Source organism: Capricornis sumatraensis, chromosome 5 (assembly GCF_032405125.1).
Source record: "Capricornis sumatraensis isolate serow.1 chromosome 5, serow.2, whole genome shotgun sequence".
NCBI classification, from domain to species: domain Eukaryota; kingdom Metazoa; phylum Chordata; class Mammalia; order Artiodactyla; family Bovidae; genus Capricornis; species Capricornis sumatraensis.
The window spans coordinates 28,867,527-28,890,241 of NC_091073.1; the positions used below are offsets into that span (position 1 = coordinate 28,867,527).

At 36.7% G+C, this 22,715-nt stretch overlaps 1 protein-coding gene across 1 annotated transcript in view; it reads right to left on the minus strand.

Moving 5' to 3' along the window:
- MEOX2 (mesenchyme homeobox 2) overlaps nt 1-9,976 on the minus strand; it is a 73,995-nt gene extending 64,019 nt beyond the window's left edge. The window contains exon 1 of the mRNA XM_068973379.1: nt 9,463-9,976. Coding sequence (XP_068829480.1) covers nt 9,463-9,976 — 514 coding nt within the window. The remainder of the gene's footprint in view (nt 1-9,462) is intronic.
- Nucleotides 9,977-22,715: the final 12,739 nt, after the last annotated feature.

A 22,715-nucleotide genomic window follows, 5' to 3' on the forward strand; every position in this document is an offset into this window, starting at 1 on the left:
TTTGACGGTGAATACCCACAACAGAATTGTACCTACATTGATAGAAGACAAAAACAACAATACTTACTGAGCCAGACACTGTTTTAAGTACTTTATGTTTATTGACTCACTTTAATTTTTAGGAAACTACACTACAGAGACTCGGGAAATAGATGGAGAAACAGTGGAAACAGTGTCAGACTTTATTTTTGGGGGCTCCAAAATCACTGCAGATGGTGACTGCAGCCATGAAATTAAAAGACGCTTACTCCTTGGAAGAAAAGTTATGACCAACCTAGATAGCATATTCAAAAGCAGAGACATTACTCTGCTGAGTAAGGTCCGTCTAGTCAAGGCTATGGTTTTTCCAGTAGTCACGTATGGATGTGAGAGTTGGACTGTGAAGAAGGCTGAGCACTGAAGAACTAATGCTTTTGAACTGTGGTGTTGGAGAAGACTCTTGAGAGTCCCTTGGCCTACAAGGAGATCCAACCAGTCCATTCTGAAGGAGATCAGCCCTGGGATTTCTTTGGAAGGAATGATGCTAAAGCTGAAGCTCCAGTACTTTGGCCACCTCATGCAAAGAGTTGACTCATTGGAAAAGACTCTGATGCTGGGAGGGATTGGGGGCAGGAGAAGAGGACGACCGAGGATGAGATGGCTGGATGACATCACTGACTCGATGGACACGAGTCTGAGTGAACTCCAGGAGTTGGTGATGGACAGGGAGGCCTGGCGTGCTGCGATTCATGGGATCACAAAGTCGGACACGACTGAGCGACTGAACTGAACTGAACTGAACTGAACTGAACACTACAGAGAAGTTAAATCATAGTTAGCAAGAGACAGAGGCAAAACAACTCTTGACATTTCTCTTCTGTGGCCTGCGTTCCTTTAGGTTGCTATCTAAGGATTTTATCCACCAAGACCTGAGTGATCTGCTTGTCTATCTTGATTGTGGTGGTGGTTTAGTTGCTCAGTTGTGTCCATCTTTTTGTGACCCCACTGACTGTAGCCTGCCAGGCTCCTCTGTCCATGCAATCTCCCAGGCAAGAATACTGGAACTGCCTAGAAGGGAATTGCCATTCCCTTCTCCAGGAGCTCTTCCTGACCCAGAGATCAAACCCATGTCTCCTGCACTGGTGGCAGATTCCTTACCGGCTGAGCCAACAGGGAAGCCCCATCTTCTGAGTACACCCAGACAAAGGGATGCAACAGAAGCAGATTGGAATGCATGAAGGGAGGCTACTGCAAGACATTTGAGATGGGCTGCAAATTCCACCTAAGGTCCCAACTTTGCTGGAAGGCTTCTGTTCTGCCGCTCTCACTGGATTCCAGTGTAAAAGCTCCCTCTCTTCGCCCTATCATGTACAGAGGTGCTAATATTTTCCAGTTGTGGGCAGACCCTGGGTAGTCTCCATCCTGTTGCTTCCCAACACACTGCCCAACATCAGATAGTCAGCATCAAACTCTCTTCAATCATCCCTATGAGTGTGCCCCCAATTTTCCTAAGAGAATGACAAAGAAATTACATAAATGCTTTGTGATCTATCAACTACTGACTAAAGCTGTTAAAAAAAAAAAAAAGGTGCTGCTCCTTCTTATTTTCCCAAATATTTGGGTATCCAAGAAAAAATGTGGTGCTCTTCTTCTAGGAACAAAGGATAATTCGGGAAGAAAAGGCATGCAGGATTCCTTGAATTTTGAAGGCGTACATTCAAAAGATCATAATCTTGGAAATGCATGTGGCAGCAGCCCCTAAATTTAGGTGTCTAACAGCTGGTTTTCATGCCATTTTGGTCTTTCTTAGCAATTTACATCTAGATGCTCTCTAGTTTAATATATCCACACCCGTTTATACTACAAATAAGGAGAAAAAAAAAAATCCAAAGTAAACATAGCATGTAGTTGGGGAGACTTTCATTGTCAGGCAGAAAAATACCTGAAAATTCCTTTTATTTTTGAAAAATATTAAAGAAGAGAGATATCACTTAATGACAATCCATGCAATTAGGAGTAAATCTCTCTTTGTATGGTTCTTAAAAGGTGAAAGCCATTCAATAAATTACTGGCATCCTAAAAAAATCAAAGCTACTTTTCATCAATTTAGCTCCCACTAAGTTTTTGATGGCACAATTCTATTTTCCTGAACTGTGTGTTCTCACTATCACAATAAAATCAATCATTTGTAAAATTTACTTGGTATTATTTCTTTGATGAGAGTCACTGCCCATTTTACACCTTTTTTTTTTTTAACTAATAATATACTTCAGTTTAATTTGCTACTTTTTCAGGAGGCTAAGAATCGAAAAGTTTTCTATGCAGTCCAGAAAGTTGTAAGAAGCCGCCTCTACACACACTGAATGTATTTCACCAGTACACTTGCAAATAACTATCATTTACAAAAATAAGTTTTTATTTGGGTGTCACTTCTGGCAAAGCATTAAAGCTGTATTTTCAAAGAGCAAAATTCTCAGCCTTTAAAATTCTACTGGCATCCACCAACCGAAGCTGGACCCTCCAGTAGGTTTCCACACAGTCTGAGAGAGAGATGACTTCATCTTAATCATTTTCTTGCCCACAGTCATGTAAGATAACTGGGATTTTTAATTTTTTTCTTGTAGCATTATGGAAATCTCTTGAACTGTAGGCAAAATAAAGAGCCAGAGGAAGTGAAAGACAAAAGAAAAACTGCAGGGAGTTGGCAGATTTGATTTTATGACTATCATCGATTATCAGGTTCAGTCGTTAGGACTCTCCACATAGCCGTATATATGCTCCAAGTTTAGGATTTTATTTTGTAACTGCAACATTTAACATCATATTATACTCTTTAATATGGATACTTTCGTTCAGATGATCTGGTATGAAGAAATTAAATTTGAGATTCTATTAGTGTATATACATACATTTATATAAATAGATTATTTTAAAGTGTGCTTTAAGTGTAGCCGCCATGGTGAGTTCAGCATCTTCCCTGTCTTTTATGCCATTAACCTTTCTACTAAAATATAGTAGGGACTAAAAACTATAAAAACGAAACACCTTATATTTACAATTTCAACCAATATAGGCTATCCAGCTTCAAGAAACATACCTAAAACATCTTAGAAAGAAGACGTACCAAAAAAAAACACACAAAAAACCAACCACAACGCTAGGATGTTTAAATACATTTGAAATATTCTAATTGAATTGATTCTAAGAGCAATGATTTCTGAATTTGTCTTTAAACAAAACCCTAATGTTTTTCACTACCACGAGTTATTACCTACTAAACGTACATCTGCTGTAAAAGTAAAAACTCCAAGGCTGTAAGAATTAAGTCACCAAAAAATACAAGTATTTTAGAATTAAAAAATTTTAAGGAAATGCTAACTTTGAAAAGTACCGTAACTATGGTATTAGATAAGCTGAAGTTCCAATTTCTTAATTTTTAAATCTATATAGGATAAGACAGTAGTTATTTTTGAAAGAATTTTCTTCATATAAACCCCTTCCAAAAATGTATACACATTAATACATATTTTACCTGATTTTTCTTTTTCATAGGTGCATGGAAGAGATCAAAAAACATATCATACAATAATTTCAGAGCCCTAAAAAATCAATATTCTGATACACAGTATCAAATTTGCAGACAGTAATGTAATACATTCAGAAACATTATATTGCTGTGGAAAATGTGACAGTATAAAAAGTTTTTCATGAATAAGTGGATTTTAATTATATAGTTCAAATTCCAAATATAGAGGAGTATTAATAATTGACCCATTTAATTCCAAATGAATGTATATTTTCCCCAAGTAATCTTTAATTTAATAAAAAAATTTTTTTAAGATTTTAAAGAGAAACATTTACTCTGAAGTATGAAAACATCTGAAACATCTGAACAAAAAGCAACATCTGAATTTTATACAGATTAATAGATATATTATTTATTATTTGTATCCTAAAATACTATCTAACACACTTTCTTAAAGAGAAAACAAATTCCTTACCCTACTATAATGTAAGTAAAAAATCATCAGAAAAAAGGGGCTCCAATTTAAATTAATTCTACCTCTACATAGGTGATGCAAATTGAAGTCTGAGACCCCAAGCGACCTTTACTATTTTAAGTTTTACTTCACCAGAGCAATAAAACATTCTAAAAGGTTTTTTGCAATTGGATTTTGAACTTCACTGATGACTATGATTTAGAAGTAGTGTGGAGAATAAGGCAGTGTTGAAATTTATATTTCTTTATTATTGTGTCACTTCATCTCTACACGAGGGTTTCAGTTTGATACAACTATTCTGAGAAAAAATATCATAGAAGTATCATAACAAAAATAGGAAGTGTTAGTGTTTGATTTTCTTTACAACCTTAACAAAAGCTGATTATTGATAAGTAAATCATATTAATGACTAAAACACATAAAAGAAGTCACAACAATAAAATGTGTTTTGCCATTTGAATAAAAATGCAATTTCTACTTTGTGCACTTTGGCCTTGGTCTGTGTTTTATACCGTTTTTTCTAATTTAACCATTGGAATCAGTCACCAATGCAATAATCCAGGATATGTAATTTAGCTGGTTACTCGATATTTAATCCTTCTTATTTTATGATTATAATCAAGGGGCAAAATTCTACTGCTGATATATTTATTTATTTTCTAATATATTTTCCTCACAAAATTTCTATTATAAAAAACAATATGGCAAAATTACAAGAAAATGAGAAATAAATCATCCACAACTATTAACTCAACAAATATTAGTTAAGGAATTCCTGTGTGTATTTTATTTTGTAATATTTTTCACCCTTATCATTTATCACTCATAAATGTTTGTAATAATCATAGCAATTCTTGGAAAAAAAACATGGTCTGAAATTTTAAGAATAAATTACTGAAGTGAACATGGTCTAAAACTACATTATTGTATTATATAGTTTTTTTATTTGAAATGAAAATCTAAAGAGCCATCACATTTTCTGTGTGTTTCTGGCTGCGATTTTTAATCCAGTAAATTAATGAAATTGCCCAGCATATATATATTTAAATGTAGTAAATGAATAAAACTGGCATCGTTACCAGACCAAATACATAAATAGGTTTACATGTGGAGATTTTTTTTTAAAGAAGTTAGTTATTAATTCACCCATAGGTTATTTATTTTTAAAAAAGTTAATTCTTTTACTAAATATAGCAATAGTTTGTCAAATTTCTCTGAATCTAAGGTAAGGGGTTGTCCCTTTCGTTATTTTATACTTGTTTAAAATTAATTAGGTCTTATAATAAATAACTTGTGATAAATTCCAATCCTGTGATGAAGGGTCTATGTTTTGAAACACAGACAAACAAGGTAATGCTTAAAATAAATTTTTTGGTTTATTAGTGGCGATTAGCTTACAGTGTACCAACATAATGGTTTCCATTGAAAATTACTGTGAACAAAGATTAAAACTTAAAATGCATGATAGAGGGCTTTTAACTCAAATCAAAGTTTTAGCAGTGCAATGTATTATGTTTGATGCTGTTCCTTTCAAATAACTATAAATAAAGGTATTTACAGAGAAATGGAAACTTTTTCAGTATTTATTTGCATTCTCCCTTCCATCATTGCTGAGTTTCCACAATAAAGCACCTTAATTCTGAAGGAATTAATGCTCTTGACTTTTGAGTGTAATCTTTTTGCAAACACTCATGTAGGTCAATGGTACTCAGAATGTTTTTATGTCAGGACATTGTTTTAAATATTCACATCTAAAATTAATCTACTACTCCAAGAAAATGACTGAAAATGGTTACTTTTTAAATTTCATAGATTTGAGGCATTTAATTTGTTCAATACAAATACTGGCCTATAACCATCCGCATCCAATAGACTGCATTTTAAATTCTAAAGCAAATGCTGAAAGTCATGATCCAGTCACACAGAAATGAATAATAATGTAACTTCTTTTCTTTCAGAAAACATGATGATAGAATTTCTAAAAGAAAGTACAATATAATACCAGAGGTAGGGCAAGTAAGATATTATTCTGTGTTTAATTTCCAGCATATTATCCTAATCCTTGCCTATCAATCTGCAGTGCCAGACAGACATAATATGACAACACATATTTTATGATCTTGTAGCTATAATAAAATACTTACAGTTTTATAAGAATCCAATATGATTCAGTCTTGTAAAATTGACACCCCCAAATCACTCCTTTTTGATATAATTTTGATTTTTTATAAAATATGCACTTATATTCATTCAATAAATTTGAACAGAAGATACTCATACATTTACACTTTCTATTACCTGCATTAAAAACTAAAACTAGATTAATTTATTTTGATTTACTAACTGAAAAGTAAGCAGTTTATACTTACTACTATGTTGCTTGGTGAACAATCAAAGGTAACTGAAGTGAAGTAATTCACAGTATTTATAGACTTTTTTTTCAGAATCACCTGTTTTGTATAGATTGCTTGAAGTACAGTTGTAAAGTTTTGATTTCTAAGAGTTCTTTTGAAGATGTGGCAGATGTTGGCTTTGATAATAATGCCGGAAAGCATAGCAGGTTCAAAGTTGCAAATATGCTTAACATATATAAAAGATAGTGCGATTTTCTATTAAACGTTGTTGTTTTCAATTGTTGATAAAGTGCAGTGGAATTCTTAAGTCCATAAATATTTGCTTCTAGACCCTTAAGCTTCTTGAGTTTGTGTATGCGTGTGTTCATGTATTTCTGAGAGGTGAAATGCATACAAATGCACACTGAAAAATGTTAACTATTATAGTTTCAGCATCATTATCATGGATAAAAATTGGGGTTGTTTTTCAGTATTTTCCAGTGCTTAAAATTCCATTAGAACTTCACATAGTCAATACACACATACATAAAATCCGTGAGATGCAAGCACACAGAATTTTGGTTCCGATTTTGTCCTGGATTTATGTACTACGTTTACTCTCAACTAGAAATACATACTAATTATACATTGTCTGACAACATAAAAATGGCCTCTGTAATGCATGGTGTGAGTTTTGTCAAAAATAATTTTAAAATTTGAAGAGTGTCAACATTATGTTAATTCAACTTTTTTGGAAATATTGAAACATTAAAACTGTGCTCTAAGCAATTAGAGATATATGTGCTAATAATATGTCAGAATTACATTGACTTTCTACTTTGCTTTAATTTCTGCTAGATCAAGATACCCTTATAATAATATGAAATGAAATAGCTGTGAGCATAAATTATAAAAGACCAAATACAACATCATTTCAATAAAAAATGATACCTTGAATTTAAATTCACTTAAAAAGAATATAACAAATATTATCTAAAATAGTAAATCTGGCTATTTGAACTTTATTTTCAAAGACTGTACATATATTCAACAAGAAATTAAAAATATATTTCCTTTTAGACAGTCAAGAGTTGCTTCAAAATATCCCATCAAAGAAAAAATTCATTCTAACTTCCCAATGATTCTACCCTTGGTGATGATTAACTGTATTTCCCATTCAAGATGTAATCTATTAATATTTTATGTATCTGATGAAAACTTTTGTTTTTCCAGGACTTTAATGATCAAATTCAACATGAAAAGATAAACTTATTTTGTTATATGGTTATTTCCCACCAAAGGACGGTAGCAGTATTAATATAACCAATTTTCTTAAGAAAGTCACTATTAACATAACTGAAGGGAGTCAGTTCTTGGATCTCACTTTCTTGATTTCTCCTTGATCAAAGTAACATAGGCCTATATGAAAATTCAGCTTGTCCTAAGAAACTTAGGTGCGTTTGTTCAGTTGAAGAAGCATATTAAACAATCCATGATATAGGTTTCTCACTGCAGAAAGTACAAGGAACAGTAAGAGCCTCTGGTAAATTGCAAAAGCGTCCCTGGCTAACCTGTACTCAGATCTTATCCCAGAAAAGTTACACTGATATCAAATGCTGATCCTATGAAAGGATGACTGCATTCTAAAAATGACTTGTTTTCTAATGAAGATGGAAGCCTTCTTGCTATATTAACTTTTTCACTCTGTCTGAAGAGTGTCTCACTTAGGGTTAGTAAAAACCATTAAAAATGAATGATACTGCTGGCAACCTTTTTGGATATAAACTATTTTGTGATGGAGCATTAGAAGTTCACCCTGACCTTGGAATGTAAACGTGAGATTCTAAGTTTGAGATAGAAGAACCCATTCCGTACTCACTGAAGAATAATTGATACCATTGCTGCAAAAGAACATGAAATATGCGGCTCAATCACTGTCATTCATGTGAAATCTAATCTAAATTATTATAAAGGATAGACATTATCCAGTCTTTCAAATCAGTACCTGGAATTATCTTCCAGGATTCTTAAAACCAGTGCCGCAAAGAAAGAAAAAACGTAAATATTATATTAAATAAACGACAGCTTACAAAAAGATGGGACGCAGGTTGCGTCGTAGCTACTGAAGAAAGCTCATACCCTCCTTATAAAGCACCTTTTAACAATTTCTTTAGGACAGAGACAGGTAAGGGCTTTGACAGTTGACTGCAAAGCTTAAGTTTCTCTGGATTGCTAAAGTTTAGTTGGCTGCCGGTGCCTTCAAGCATTCGCGTTTGGTTAAGATTCCCCTTTCGCTACGCGGTTCAAGATATCCTCGCGTAGATCAGCGCCTCCTACGCACACCCACTTGTAGCAGCGCTACCCCGGTTGCTGTTAAGTTTCCCAATCCTTGTTTCGGATAGTACTCAACTGGAGGAGGATTTTACTTTCCACTTTTGAAACTCAGATTTTCTTTTTGGTTAGCATTACATGAATGCAACTACAATAAAGAATCGTCTTTCGTCAAGGGTCTGAGAGTATATTTAGTTGCCATTCTCTGACACATTCCTTAAAATCCTCTGAATTCCTAGACAATATCTTCTTCCCCCAAGAAAGAGAAATTTTAGCATTTGGAATAGGGTGCTATTTAAAGAACTCTGAAATCAGAATTAAAAAAAAAAAAAACTAAACTAAAACTTTTTCTCATGTGCTCTGCCAAGTTCCACTGCAAGTTCCAAATGTTGTGCAATAATTTGGAAATCCAGTTAACGATGGGAAAAATCGAGCCATTCAGAGTCGGGAAAAGTCAAGGAAAGGCACCCGCACGCACGCCCAGCGGACGCTGCATCCCAGGGTGCATTCCTCTCCCCATCGCTCAGATGGAAGGTCACGCTTCGCAATCGATTTCACATACTTGTCACTTGTCCTTTTTTTCTCAACCCTCTGGTAAACTAGTTTGAATCTTGGAGAGCTTAACGCAGTTGGCTGCAGTGCTGCCCTCGGAGAAACACGTGCCCCCAAATAAAAGGACCAAAGCAGCCTCGCCGAATTTGGCGGCGAGGAGCCAGAGAGGAAAAGACCTGTCCCATAACGCCCGCCGCCTCACTCTAGTAGGAGAATCTTCCCATCTCCCCGCCCCCTTTCGCCGAGGGTGCCCGGCGCGCCCTTACCTGAGCTATCGCTTTTCCTCTTGCTGCCACTTCTCTTCTCCGCCTCCGCGGGTGACAGCGCCTGGCGGCCGTAGTCCCCTGGCGGGCACGCGGCCCCGGTCGGGGTGCTGGAGCCCAAGCTGGAAGAGTTGGAACACAGGACCGGCGGGCTGCTTCCCAGCTCCGGGGGCCCTCCCGAGTCCGGCTGGAGGCAGAGGCTGTGCCGAGCCGCGCTCGGCGGGGAGGACATCTGCGGGAGGTGCCAGTTGGTTTGCAGAGCTTGGTGCTGCTGCTGCTGGTGGTGGTGATGGTGATGGTGGTGGTGGTGGTGGTGCCCCCTGTGATGCTGGCTGGCAAACATGCCCTCCTCGTTGGGGTATCCCGCGATTATGCAAGACGAGGAAGAAGTGGAGAGCTCGGGGTAGGACATGTGGTCAGATCTTCCATGGAGGGCGAGAGAGGATTGGGAGAACGGGTGCAAGCCTTGCGCCGTGGCGTGAGGGCTGCGCAGGCAGCCAAAGAGCGGGTGTTCCATAGCATGCAAGTCTCGGGTTCCAGGCAGAAGACTTCACGACGGTTCCAAACGCCACCACCCTCTGTCACTTTTCACTGGAAACCGTGTGACTTTTCCCCCTCCCAAAGCAATAGCCGCCCGCGTTTCGTCAGAGCTCGGATAATCCCGGTCCTGAGCCCTAGCGGCCAGTCTCCTTTACATATAAACACTCGGACCTGGAGAAGCTTCCCTCTGAGCTACTCAGATGTCAAGAGCAGGAGAGGTTGAAGCCAAAAGAAGGTGGTCCCAGAGAACTGCTTTCAGGGGGAAACGGCTCTGAGAGGTTATAAATAGAGTGTAATGTGAGCTGGGGGCTGGCTTAGGAGCCCAGTGCTGACCACATGCAAACTCCCTCCAAAACTCCCGCTCAGTTCGCGCAATGCGCTCCCAGTTCCACTTCCTATCGCCGGCTGGACGCATGCAGCGCGTCCACGCCCTCCCGCCGCTGCCAACAGCCTGGACTGCAAGCGGCAAGCCGGGCGCCTAAACCCGAGCCCCGGCGGGCAGCGGCTGCCCTTCCCGCTCCGCCGGCCGGGGAGCGCCGTGGCGCCCGCCAGCTCCAACCCCACACCCAGTGTCCCACCTGCTCACTTCTCTCCTGAAAGGTGTCTTGTCAATGCCACTTGGGCACTGTCACCTGCAGAAAAACTTAGGGTGTGCCTAAATGTGGAGAAGCACGAAAGGTGGAGGATTAAGGAAAAGAATCAGAGCTAGTTTGGCGCGCACTCAGATTAAGGTTTTCCAAATTCGCATCAACTCGTGTCATGGGCTCAGTGGCGTTTCTAGCTTTTTTATACAGCTGGTGTCTGTGGGTGGGTTGTTAGAGCGCTGAGACGCCAGATTCGAGGATGCAGGAAAAGTTCCCCACGGGCGAGAAAGGGCCGCAAGGAACGAGACTTGATAGGGTGGAAGAATTCATGGGGCCGTGACGGTCGCAGACGCTCTGCTTCTGGCATCCTCACCTGCGGTCCCAGGTGGGGTCTCTTCCCCTGCTTTCCTCAAATGTCCTCCCCCACACCGCTCTCGATTTCCGGGTCCCACTCCATTTCCTTGCCACTTGTCCGCCCAGAAAAACTTTTCCTGGATCAGGAGTCTTCTAAAGCGATTTCACCCTAGTCGCAAGCGATGTGTATATTGCATGTACATTTCCAGTACTCTCCCTCAGGAGCCAGCCCCCTGTCACCTCGTTTCCCTGCAGAAATCCATCTCTCTTCCGCTCAAAAAAAATCAGCTAATTGCACCCCTTTCACTCCCACGCCGCCATGGTTCCATTTACCAAACAAATATTACACTTTGGTATCCCTTAAAGTTCGGATCTTCCTGGTTACAATTTTGCATCCTAGAAAATGACTTAGAAAACTTGCCACCGGTGAATTAATGCGAGCGACGGCTGGGCTTTGATACTGCCACATGCTTAAAGGGCGACACTGTCTGCTAGGGGCCAAGTCGTTTACACAACGCACGCACGCTGGCCGAGCATAATGAGCTGCGGGAACAGTTGAGCCTTGCCTAGGACTTGTCGCATCAGGAGAATGTCGGCGCTCACCTATCCCTCCCGGGACCCCAAATTTGCCACCAGGAGCGTCGCCGTCTTACTTTCATTGTCTCAGGTGTCCAGAGGACGGGGGGGTCAGGTCTTGGAAGTTGTTAATGGGATTATTGGGGACAGCAAACTGGGCCAGGCATCTGGTTTGAATTAGGAAAATGTATTGATTAATCTTTGAGAAATGTCACCAGGGTAGAACTTTTCCCCTAGTCCTGTCCCTCAGGCTTCAGCCTGACCATCTCCTTTTTCTTTCAAGTATCCTGGAGAATAGTGGCTTTGCAATAAACCTTTATATCCGTGTGAAAGTTCGAATTGTTTTCCAATGCTCAGAGGTGAGATGGGGTGGGAGTGATCAGGAATTCTGAGATTTGTTAGCGCTGCTTTCTTTAACGGAAATTGAGCCCTATTTTGAGGGAAATTAGTTTTGCAGACTTCGTTAAAAAAAAAAAAAGGTTAAAACTTTTGTTCACCAGCTGCTCAACTTTTCAGTCTGGGTTTGAGCTGGAACCTGCTGCAAGCGTTTGACGGTAAGGCTTTCTTTGCCGATATGTTTTGGGAATCTAATATTGTTTTAGACTTCGAAAGGGGGTGTTCTTCACGTTGCACGTTTCTAAGGGTTTTAAGCGCTCGCAGGATGGCGTCCAGGGCTTAGATCTTAAGAATGTTTCTTCCTGCCACTCCCCACGCCCTTGGCTCTTAAAGGATAAAAAAGGAAGGGATGTATTCTTCTAATATCGTCGGAATATTTTTTGAATTTTCATTGTGTTTATGGTTTCAATATGTGCTCTGATATTAAAAGTTAAAGTACAAAGAGCAACACTAAACTTCCCAAACTCGGGTAGCTCCTCTATGGATTCTGGATGAAAGCATTAAAGACTTTATCCAAGAAAAATTTAGGCAAGCACCTCCATAGACAGTCACTAGAAATATTTATATAGTACTGTCTACTAAACGTATTGTGGAAAATGTCAGACAGGACTAATTAAAGATACACTTGATTTGCACACATCAATAAAAAACATCCATAAAGGTCCTTTTGGTTTGCATTACAGTGGTTTAGAGGGAGAGACACAATTGAGAAATGAATGGATTTGAATTTAACCAGTGTGTTTCAGGCAACCAGCAAACACACATAAGTTTTCATCTCCAGGAGCTGCCACTTCTTGAACCTGCCCTATGACTGTGCTGGGGTTTTTTCTCACTCACTGTGTCAGATGTTAACAACATGTCCAGAAATTTCTCCACAACCTGCCTCAGTCAGTCAGCTGAGTGTAAGACTAAAAGTCTGGTAAAGAAAAATTAGAAAAGGTTAAAAATGAGAGAAGTCTCTTTGAAAGGCACACAATTAAAAGAAACCTAGCAGAAAAGGTCTTGTTAAGTGAAGACTCAAAACATCTATCAGTTAACATGAAGTCCTGATATCTAATAAAAAGTATAAGGAAAATGTTATTTGAAAGAGGAAAAGTGTGGTTCAAAGGAAAAAAAAAAGTGGAAAAGGAGGTCTGGATGTATTCCAGAATCAAATATGACTGGTCTATTTTATCTGAATTTCTAAATATATGTTAATTATTCCATAAAGCTTTTTTTTTTGTCTTCAAATTTTTCATTCTTAGAACATTTGGAATAACAAAAAATATTAACTTATTTTTTAGGCCATAGAGAATTTTTTTAATGTGATAATAACATGAAAAATCTTTAGCATTTCCTATAATAGCTGTATCAATGTCTATATTTATAAAAACCAACATTGAAAGATGCTTTTTACCTCTAATGGCTACTTATAGGGAGAATGGTAAAAATCACCAAACTTAGTAGAGAATTTCAATAGCTTTCAGTTAAAACTATGTACAGTATAGTATTTATCCTATATTTACAATTACTTGAATTTCTCTGAAAAACATTTAATATTTTATACAAGATTTTGATATAAAGCATTCAACAAGAGGTTGAATGTATGAAAAATGTAACCTGCTCATCTTTTGCAGGAAACATGATCAAAATTATTTTAGACATGTGCCATGCTGTTTAAATTTCATAAATGTGTATATCTATTATTTCTTCTGCTAAATGAAATGATATTCAATAATAAAGGCAGAGGTATTTTTAAATTAAGAATGAGGAGAGAACTTAAGCAATCTGAAAAATTTATTTTTATATTTTAAGACTCACGATGATTCTTTTGAGTTGCCATTTTTGTATGTTTGTGACATGAAGTATGATGGGAATAAAAAAACTTAAAAATGATCCTTAGCTACAGATATTATAAAACTTTATTTTGAATTTTACCTTCTGGATAAAATTACCTTGGTAACATATAGTCATGATACATGCATTTAAGTGCGGAAAATTACATTGAAACCAGAATAAGTCTCTGAAAGTTTTGTTGAGAATGTAAATATTATTTCTGTTATAGTTCTCCAAGAAATAAAGGATTAGTTCTTTTGAAATAAATAATTTTTAAAATATATTAAAATATGCTAAGTACCCAATGGTAATTTATGTGATTTACGATGCACTCCAGTTTTAAAAAACTTGGGAACTGCCTTTCTCCAGGAATTATGCACTATAAAGTTTAAGTGCATGGCTACTGCATGTTATTTAGTGAATCTCTATATTTTACTGATTTTTGAAATGAGTTACTGTTTTTACACAATAGTAATTAGTGATTTCACAATAAAATCTGTTATGTTTCTACATATACTAGGAGATATGAGTACCTATTCATTACTCTGAGAGTATGATAACGTTCAACATATTTTGTTTTTCTATTTTCTCTCCCTTCCTACATTTAGATTTATGATTTCTTTTAGAATTTGATGGTTTTCTTCAAGTACCACATAGTAAAAAATGTGCTGAAAAGTAGCATGGAATATAGATTGACTGATAATAGTAATTTTATAAGATTTGAGTAAAAATTCAAAATATATGCAATATTCCCTGATGCCAGTTGCTTTCCATATATACTTCATGACATTCTAATTATCTTATTTGCAGGGGGGACAATGGCTGCCTCTCAAGTTTCAAAAACTTCTCTTTGCCCACCTTAAATCAAATATTATTCAACAAAGTTACTTTAAAATGATGCCTATGAGGAATAATTCCATTCAATGCCTACATTTTCATCTGCACTCCAGTTGTACGTTATTTTTATTAATAAAGGATGCATCTTAAATTTTTATAGTTGAAAACTGCCTCCTTCACATATCTGACTACTGATGTAGAGGCACAGGAATGCAAGACAGTTCCATAATGAAATGCTATATATTACATTATATATTCTATACCATCAAGCTCATAAGCATTAAATCTCTATCCATCCACATTTTAAGGAAAATATACCGTTTATTTCTCCCATGCTATAAAAAGCAATGCTATAGTTTTAAGTGGACTGAATTTAGAACAAGTTCATAAATCTTGGGGAACAAAAATTCAAACGAAACTAAACAGGCAAATTTTAGGTAAACCTTTAAGTCTTCTGTTTCAGGTTTTCCGACTTGAAGAGTTTAACATGACTAATATAATTTTGGCGCCATGGTGGGTTAGTCTTATGTGTTTTCGTCTTTCGTGCATCAATTTGTAGCATGTTTTATTCTTAAAGTATTGCTTTCATTGTGAGCCTGGGTTTATGATTTGTATCACTAAAAAACTGTGTTTTAGTTGTGCTGGTATAGCTTCCCTAAAATATTTAACTGCACACTCCAATTTTATATAATTCAGACTTGGCAGAGAAAGACTAGCTGCCTTTGATATCGACATTTTTGTTTATATTAAAAAAAGGGAAAATTCTTTGCTTACCAAACAAAATGGAAAGTGAAGGCCAAATACAAATATTTTGTCATCTTACAACAACATATTTTTAAGGGTTTAATATTCGTACTTTGATTCAGTTTAGATTCATAAAAGATTTTAAGAAACGACCTGGAGTATTTTTATACAATGTAGTGAACATATGAAAATGGATCAAGACAAGAATGAAAATGACTAAATGATGACTATCTGCTAATGCCTTAGTTGACCTAAGAAATTAGGATGGTCGGAGGACAAAGTCAAGGGAAAACCAGAGATAGTATTTAGCAGGGGAAAAGAGGGAGAAATAAGATATGCGTAAATATATAGAAAATAATTCTATGTTTGTAATTCATAAGCCACATACACTTATAATAATGGTAAAAGGATCCCAGGTACATGTTTTAGTTTAACTGGAATTTTAAAAATGAGTAATCAGAAAGGTTTATGTTTAAACAACTAGATGCCACTTAGATTTTTGACAAAAGTAATAATAATAAAATACTGCTTGAGAAAGAGTTTCAAGTAATTGCACAAGCATAATGTGAAATGTTGGTAGCAACTTAGTCAATGCCTTAGAAATGTGCAAGCTACTGAATGTCTGAGGTTCTGAATAATTGGTGCCTTCTCAGCTTAAAACTCTGTAACCTGAAACTCATTGTAGTCCATCGTTTGCTAAATTCTATTTATTTTTAAAATGATATTTTTGCTAAGTTGGGGTAATAGTATATTGGAAGGGAATAAGCTGGCTTTCAACAGCTTTTAGTGACTGAGGGGTGGGGCAAAATAATGTGTTGGGCTAACTGCATCCTAAAGCGCTTCAAAGTACAAGGGAACCCAGTAGAATAAAGCACAAACTACAACTCAGAAGGAATATCTTCTCTGAGCCCCAGGGCTCAGGTTAGGACAATTCCTTCTACCATCAGCTAACAGTTGATTTACCAGCAAGGAAACCGGTGGTCAAAGTCAAGCTTTTTGCATACTGCATGAGTGTCTAAGTACCAGTTGAAAACTCTTCAACACAGAGCAGCTATACAAGATAATACTCCCTGCTTGAAATTCATTTTGCATGAACCTTGGCTTATAACCTCAGAATTGCAAGTATTGCTTTGGTCAAATTTCTAAAGGTTAATTCTTGAAGGCATGAGTAATAATGGATAGGAAAATAGTCATGATTGAAAAAGTCAAAACAATCTTGGAAAACTTTCTGATAAAATACAGTAAATCTTACTAGGGATCTTGAAAGTGGGCTGCGTGAGCAGTGGGAAACCTGAACAGTTCTTTTCTTTAATCCAGAGCACCTGTAGTAATCTGCAGCAGCATTTCTGCAGTAACTTAAGAGGATTCCATGTACAGGTTAGAGTAAGTGTCCATGAAGATAAAGTCAATTTAAATAAATTTGACCCATTATCAAATACAGTAACACATCCACTTGCTGCAAGCAACTTTATGAAGATTTCCCTGATATAGTAAATATAGAGAAATAAATATAGCTCAACTCTGACTTTCTAGGATAACTGTTGCTTTTTTTTTTTTTAAACAGTTACCATCTGTGGGCGAGTAGTCCCTGTCAGTTGCTTATGAGATGCTTGGTTTCCTCCAAGTTTTGTTCTTAGTCACCTCCTGTATCCTGCATGATGCAGTTAATGATGTGATTTGATCAGAGTAAACAGCTGAGTTGCTTTGGATTATTAAGATCAGATTTTCTAAAGTACACGGCCTACCCATCATCCAATAGACCCTGCCAAGGCAGATGGCTCAGGCCCAAGTGGCATCACTTGGAATTATTCTTCCAGTTTTGAAGATAAGCACATAACTATGAAACTCCACAAAAATCTCCACTGTTGCATGTGTGGTGACAAAGCTGAATGAGTATCTTTTAAAAATATATAAAGAAGCACATAGAGGCTTGTAAACATTACGTGCTGTAAATCTGAGGTTGTTGAATTAGCTGTTGGTGTTCCTCTTTCTGTAATAATCCGAAAGATTTGTTAATCCATGTAAATAGTTCTGTTATGAAGATATTATTTTTATTAAATAGTTAGCAATCACTATCATGAGGCATTTGTGACCAAATGGAACCAAATCTAACCCTTCGACTGCAAGGAAATCAAAGCAGTCAGTCCTAAAGGAAATCAACTTGAATATTCATTGGAAGGACTGATGCTGATGCTGAAGCTCCAATACTTTGACCACCTGATGTGAAGAGCCCACTCATAGGAAAAGACCCTGATGCTGAGAAAGATTGAAGGCAAAAGGAGAAGGGGATGGCAGAGGATGAGATGATTAGAAAACATCACCGACTCAGTGCACATGAATCTGAGCAAACTCTGGGAGATAGTGAAGGAAGGGAAGTCTGGCGTACTGCAGTCTACGGGGTCACGAAGAGCTGGACATGACTTAGCGACTAAACAACAACATAACCTAGTCATGACTAAAACAAAAAACATGGGTTAGTATCTTTGTACTGTAGTAGCAATTGCAGTGGTCATAATTGCTAAATTTCAACTTCAGGTTCAGTTCAGTTCAGTTCAGTCACTCAGTTGTGTCCGACTCTTTGCGACCCCATGAATCGCAGCACGCCAGGCCTCCCTGTCCATCACCAACTCCTGGAGTTCACTCAGACTCACGTCCATCGAGTTGGTGATGTCATCCAGCCATCTCATCCTCCATCATCCCCTTCTCCTCCTGCCCCCAATCCCTCCCAGCATCAGAGTCTTTTCCAATGAGTCAGCTCTTCGCATGAGGTGGCCAAAGTACTGGAGTTTCAGCATCATTCCTTCCAAAGAAATCCCAGGGCTGATCTCCTTCAGAATGGACTGGTTGGATCTCCTTGCAGTCCAAGGGACTCTCAAGAGTCTTCTCCAACACCACAGTTCAAAAGCATCAATTCTTCGGCACTCAGGTTTCTTCACAGTCCAACTCTCACATCCATACATGACTACTGGAAAAACCATAGCCTTGACTAGACAGACCTTAGTTGTCAAAGTAATGTCTCTGCTTTTGAATATACTATCTAGGTTGGTCATAACTTTTCTTCCAACTTCAGGTTAACAAGTCCCATATCAGTCTGTCTTTGAACAGATCATTGCCAATCCAGTTTCTCAAATCAGAAGCAGGAACCCATGCTTGACAAGCCCCCCCATTCTCACCTGTCTATATGCAATCAGTCATCAGGTAGAGTAGTCTGACTATACTTCTTTAACGTTCATTAACTTCACGCTTCTCTCCATCACTAATGCTGTTACCTTATTGGGGGGGCTTCACTATTCTTACTTGGATGACATGAAGCTCTTCATTGTAATATACTTGCTAAGAGCATCACCACATCTCCAAAAGCCAGAAGGAGAATGGGTGTGAATCTTAAGTCTGTCATTTTCTGACTCTGTCAGTGCATTCGTTAACTCAAAAGAATACTACAATGAGTGAACTCAACGATGTTGTGAGTGTGCCTAATACAGTGTCTAACATAAACCTGATACACATGGAATAAATTTAAGCTGAATCTAGAGCTGCACTGTTAAATATAGCTTCCTGTGGTTATTGAGCATTTGAAATGTGTCTAGTCTAAATAAAGATGTGCTTCAAGATTAAAATGCACATCGGATTTCAAAAACTTCACGTGAAATGAATAAACTTTCGTACTGATTACATGTTAAAATTACATGTTAAAATGATATTTGGTGGATATACTGGTCTAAATAAAGTATATTATTATAATCAATTCTCTTTTTCCTTTTTTAACGTAGCTACTAGAGTATCTAAAATGACTAATGTGGCTTAAGTAAAATTTCTCTTGGACAGTGCTGATCTAGAGAATGTAATTTAACTTTTTTTTTCTTTTATTCTCTCTCTCACAAATAGGTACCAAATTACAAATATATACACATATATCTGTCAAAATGATGTAAGACCTGAAATCTCTCTGTAAGTTGATCCTCTTGACCCCATGATTAGGAGCTTCACAATGTGGTACCACACCTGGAAATCTCCAGAACAAGATCTCAAGGAAACACAGGAAATTCCTGGAGTGGCAAAACATCCTATTTGAAGATATTCAATTATTCCTCTGTGCATCAGGAGCATCGCCATGACTTAACTATTCATATGCTTAAAAGAGTTTGTTTAACAAGAGCCTTTGCAGGAAAATAAAAAGAGCCAGGTATATTATTGATGATGGACTAGACAATGCCGTCATGGTGAGTTAACCTCTACATTCTATTCCCTGGGCCAAAGTTTAGTTCTTATTCCTGCAAATTCTGATGCAAGATGGTTGGCTCTCCAGGCAGATACTGACTTTGTGAATTAGACATCTCAACATGTTCCTCCAAAACAAAACTCCACAGCAGGGGAAGATGGAAGTGGAGGGTCACACACCTGGTCTTATATACTTGGATCCAAGGTGATATGTGTCATTTTTACTCACAGCTTGTAGGCCAGAGCAAAGCCTAACAGACCTGCCAGGAGCATGGAAAATATTCTGGAGCACATGGTGGAATGGTGAACAGTAAATGTGTCTGCCACATCAGGCTTTGGCAGACTTCAAATTTGTTCCTTACATGCCTAATTCACACTACTAACTGTATATTCCTGAGTCTTTCTGGAATGTTATGGTAATGTGTTTCAAGTACAGTGTCTGGCACAAAGCACTCAATAAATAGACTCAGCAAAACGCTTAGACCTGTAAGTTTCACTGTATCTTTGGACTTTAGGATTGTAGTTGCTGTATCAAATCAGGAAAGTATAACTGTTGCATCTCTAACTGCAAAGAAAATTAACTGATAAAAATGCTCAGCCCAGCTTCAACTGTGTTTTGGTTTTTATAGGTTTTGCTCTGTTTCTTTGTTCCAGAGCAGAAGTGCATACCTAACTGTCATGGGAATTAGAACAACAGTTGTGTCCACACACAATGAGAGAGTGGTTCAAATTCTTGGTGGAATTTGTCTTCAAGTGTCTGCACTTGTGCTGGGACACCAATCTCTACATGTGAATTAGAGTCATTCCCTGTCAGATACTATGTTTCGTTTTCAAACAGTACTGTCCACTCTGTAATGGTTCATTGCGTAGAGCTGAAGATGACATTTTGGGCTGTGTCTTGTATTTGTCGCTTACTGGCATTTTGATTGTGGTCAGGTTAATTAACTTATTGTGTCTAGGTTTTCTCATTTTTAAAGAAAGATGTTGATTTCTATAGTTTCATGTTGGCAAACTAGCAAGTCCATGTAAGTCTAGACTTAATACTAAGTCTACTATATCAGGGAAAGATACTGTTATCATAGTGATAATTTTTATTATTGTCTATCCTAAAGATCTTATTCTGTCTAAAAAGAAGTCCTTATAAAAATCTTTAAAAGTATTCACCTATATATATATGTATATACATATATATATATATTCATTCATTCCATTTCCCCGTCAATTAACACTCTAACATCTTGAAACATCTTGAAACATCTTGACCTAGGACAAGATTCCATGCATGTTTGTTGAATGAGTAAATGATATACTAACAAAAAAAATGTAACTTTATTCTCAACATTTTATACATAAATGATCATACATTTACTTTGCATGCATTTCACTTTTCACTTGCTTCAAAATATGATTTTAAAAAACCTCCTGGCATATAAAACCTAGAAATAGGGCTGAGTGACAAAAAACTCTTCAATATGGCCAAAAGAAGTATTAAGTTCTAAGGAAGAAGCTATATAATATTGCTTAACTATAGTACTTTAGAATACACTTATATGTGGTACTTGGCACATTTTATTTTAGGTTTTACTGCATCCAGACTTTGCTTTAAAGGTAATTAATTTCTCTTTAATAGCATATTTTTAGTGAAAAAATAACAACTGGACAAATCCTACCTTCAAATGTGTTGAAACATGCAACCCCTTGAACTCCAAATAAATAGAGATTTTAACAGTGAAGCAAAATCCTCCCCCAAACAAATAACATTATAGGATTTAAGATTTAACATTTATGCATGAATTACACTTCATTTATATATTAAGTGTATATAAAGTATACTAAAAGTAAGCTAATTATTACACAGGTAATGATCAGGACTTTCTATATTATCTATTCCTGAAAAATGTCAGATAGCTGTATTAGATATACATGAACCTAGTTTTATTATATGACTACAATTTCTATTATTTTTTAATTGAATCTCTTTGTAGTTCTGGAAAGGTTTACTGTTGATTTACAGTCAAACTTGATATTAACAAAATAACACAAAGAAAGGAAAACTTCCTAGAGCAGTTGTTTCAGAATCCTAAATAACAGAAGGACCTTCTTTTGTTTGTTTAACAAAAGAAATTCATTATAGAACCAACTCTCTGAAGTGAGCAATAAGAAGCAGAGCAGTCATGATGGACTCAGATAAAGGGACTCTGGTAGCACATGCCTACGGTTCTGCCTTTTCCTCACCTACCTGCCACAGGTTTATGGGTATAACCTACAAAGAATGAAAGGAGCTAGGCACACAATCTGAAAACCGCTAATCTCTCTCATGTGTACAATCCATCTGGTAAAATGACCTCTGAAATGCCATACCTGTGTTTTCCTGATCCACTGATGTATTCGATAGGCATACTTCTGGAGTAAACATTTGAGTCATATTATTTTCTTCTATTTTTGTCTTCAAGTGTCTAGTAATCAGCCCTTCAGATTTTCTATTAAAAATATATATATATAGATTGTCAAACTTTGCAACTGTAGAAATATTTTAGTGGAGAAGATTTTAATGTAATAACCCCATATTTATCGAGAGTCAAAATTAGAAGAAAAAAGCTATATGAGGTATATTTCCATAAGATCTGAGCAGCACAATGTTATTGAGCAGAATCCAAAAATGATCTAATCTGTATAGAATTCAGTGCCAGAAAAACAGATTGCCAGACTGAAAACCGGGCAAATAACACAAAATTTTAAATTATCAAAGAAAAAATACATGTGATCAAGAAATAGAAAATAATGCGAGCTACTTGTAATCAAAATACAGGTTAAAGGATATATTATTTTCCTCCTACCAAACTGACAAAGTTTAAAAACAAGTTATTGTGACAAAGGATTTAGGAAAATAATGACACATACACTATGGGTAAGAGTATAATTAAAACAGATTACCGAGACAAAATCAGCATCAAATGTTAACTTTTGATGTGAAAATGTCAGATAATTATATATTCAAAGTCATCACAAATATCAAAAATTTGTGTGAAATTATCTGAAGTGATATTCCTTATATGAAAAATGTATATCTAACAATGAAATTGATCAAATGCTTTATGTTAAATCATTATGAAAAATATAGTTGAACTAAAATTTCATGTTCTAAAGTAACAAGAAAGAATACAGAAAATCAGTTTTACTTCTAAGAAAAAA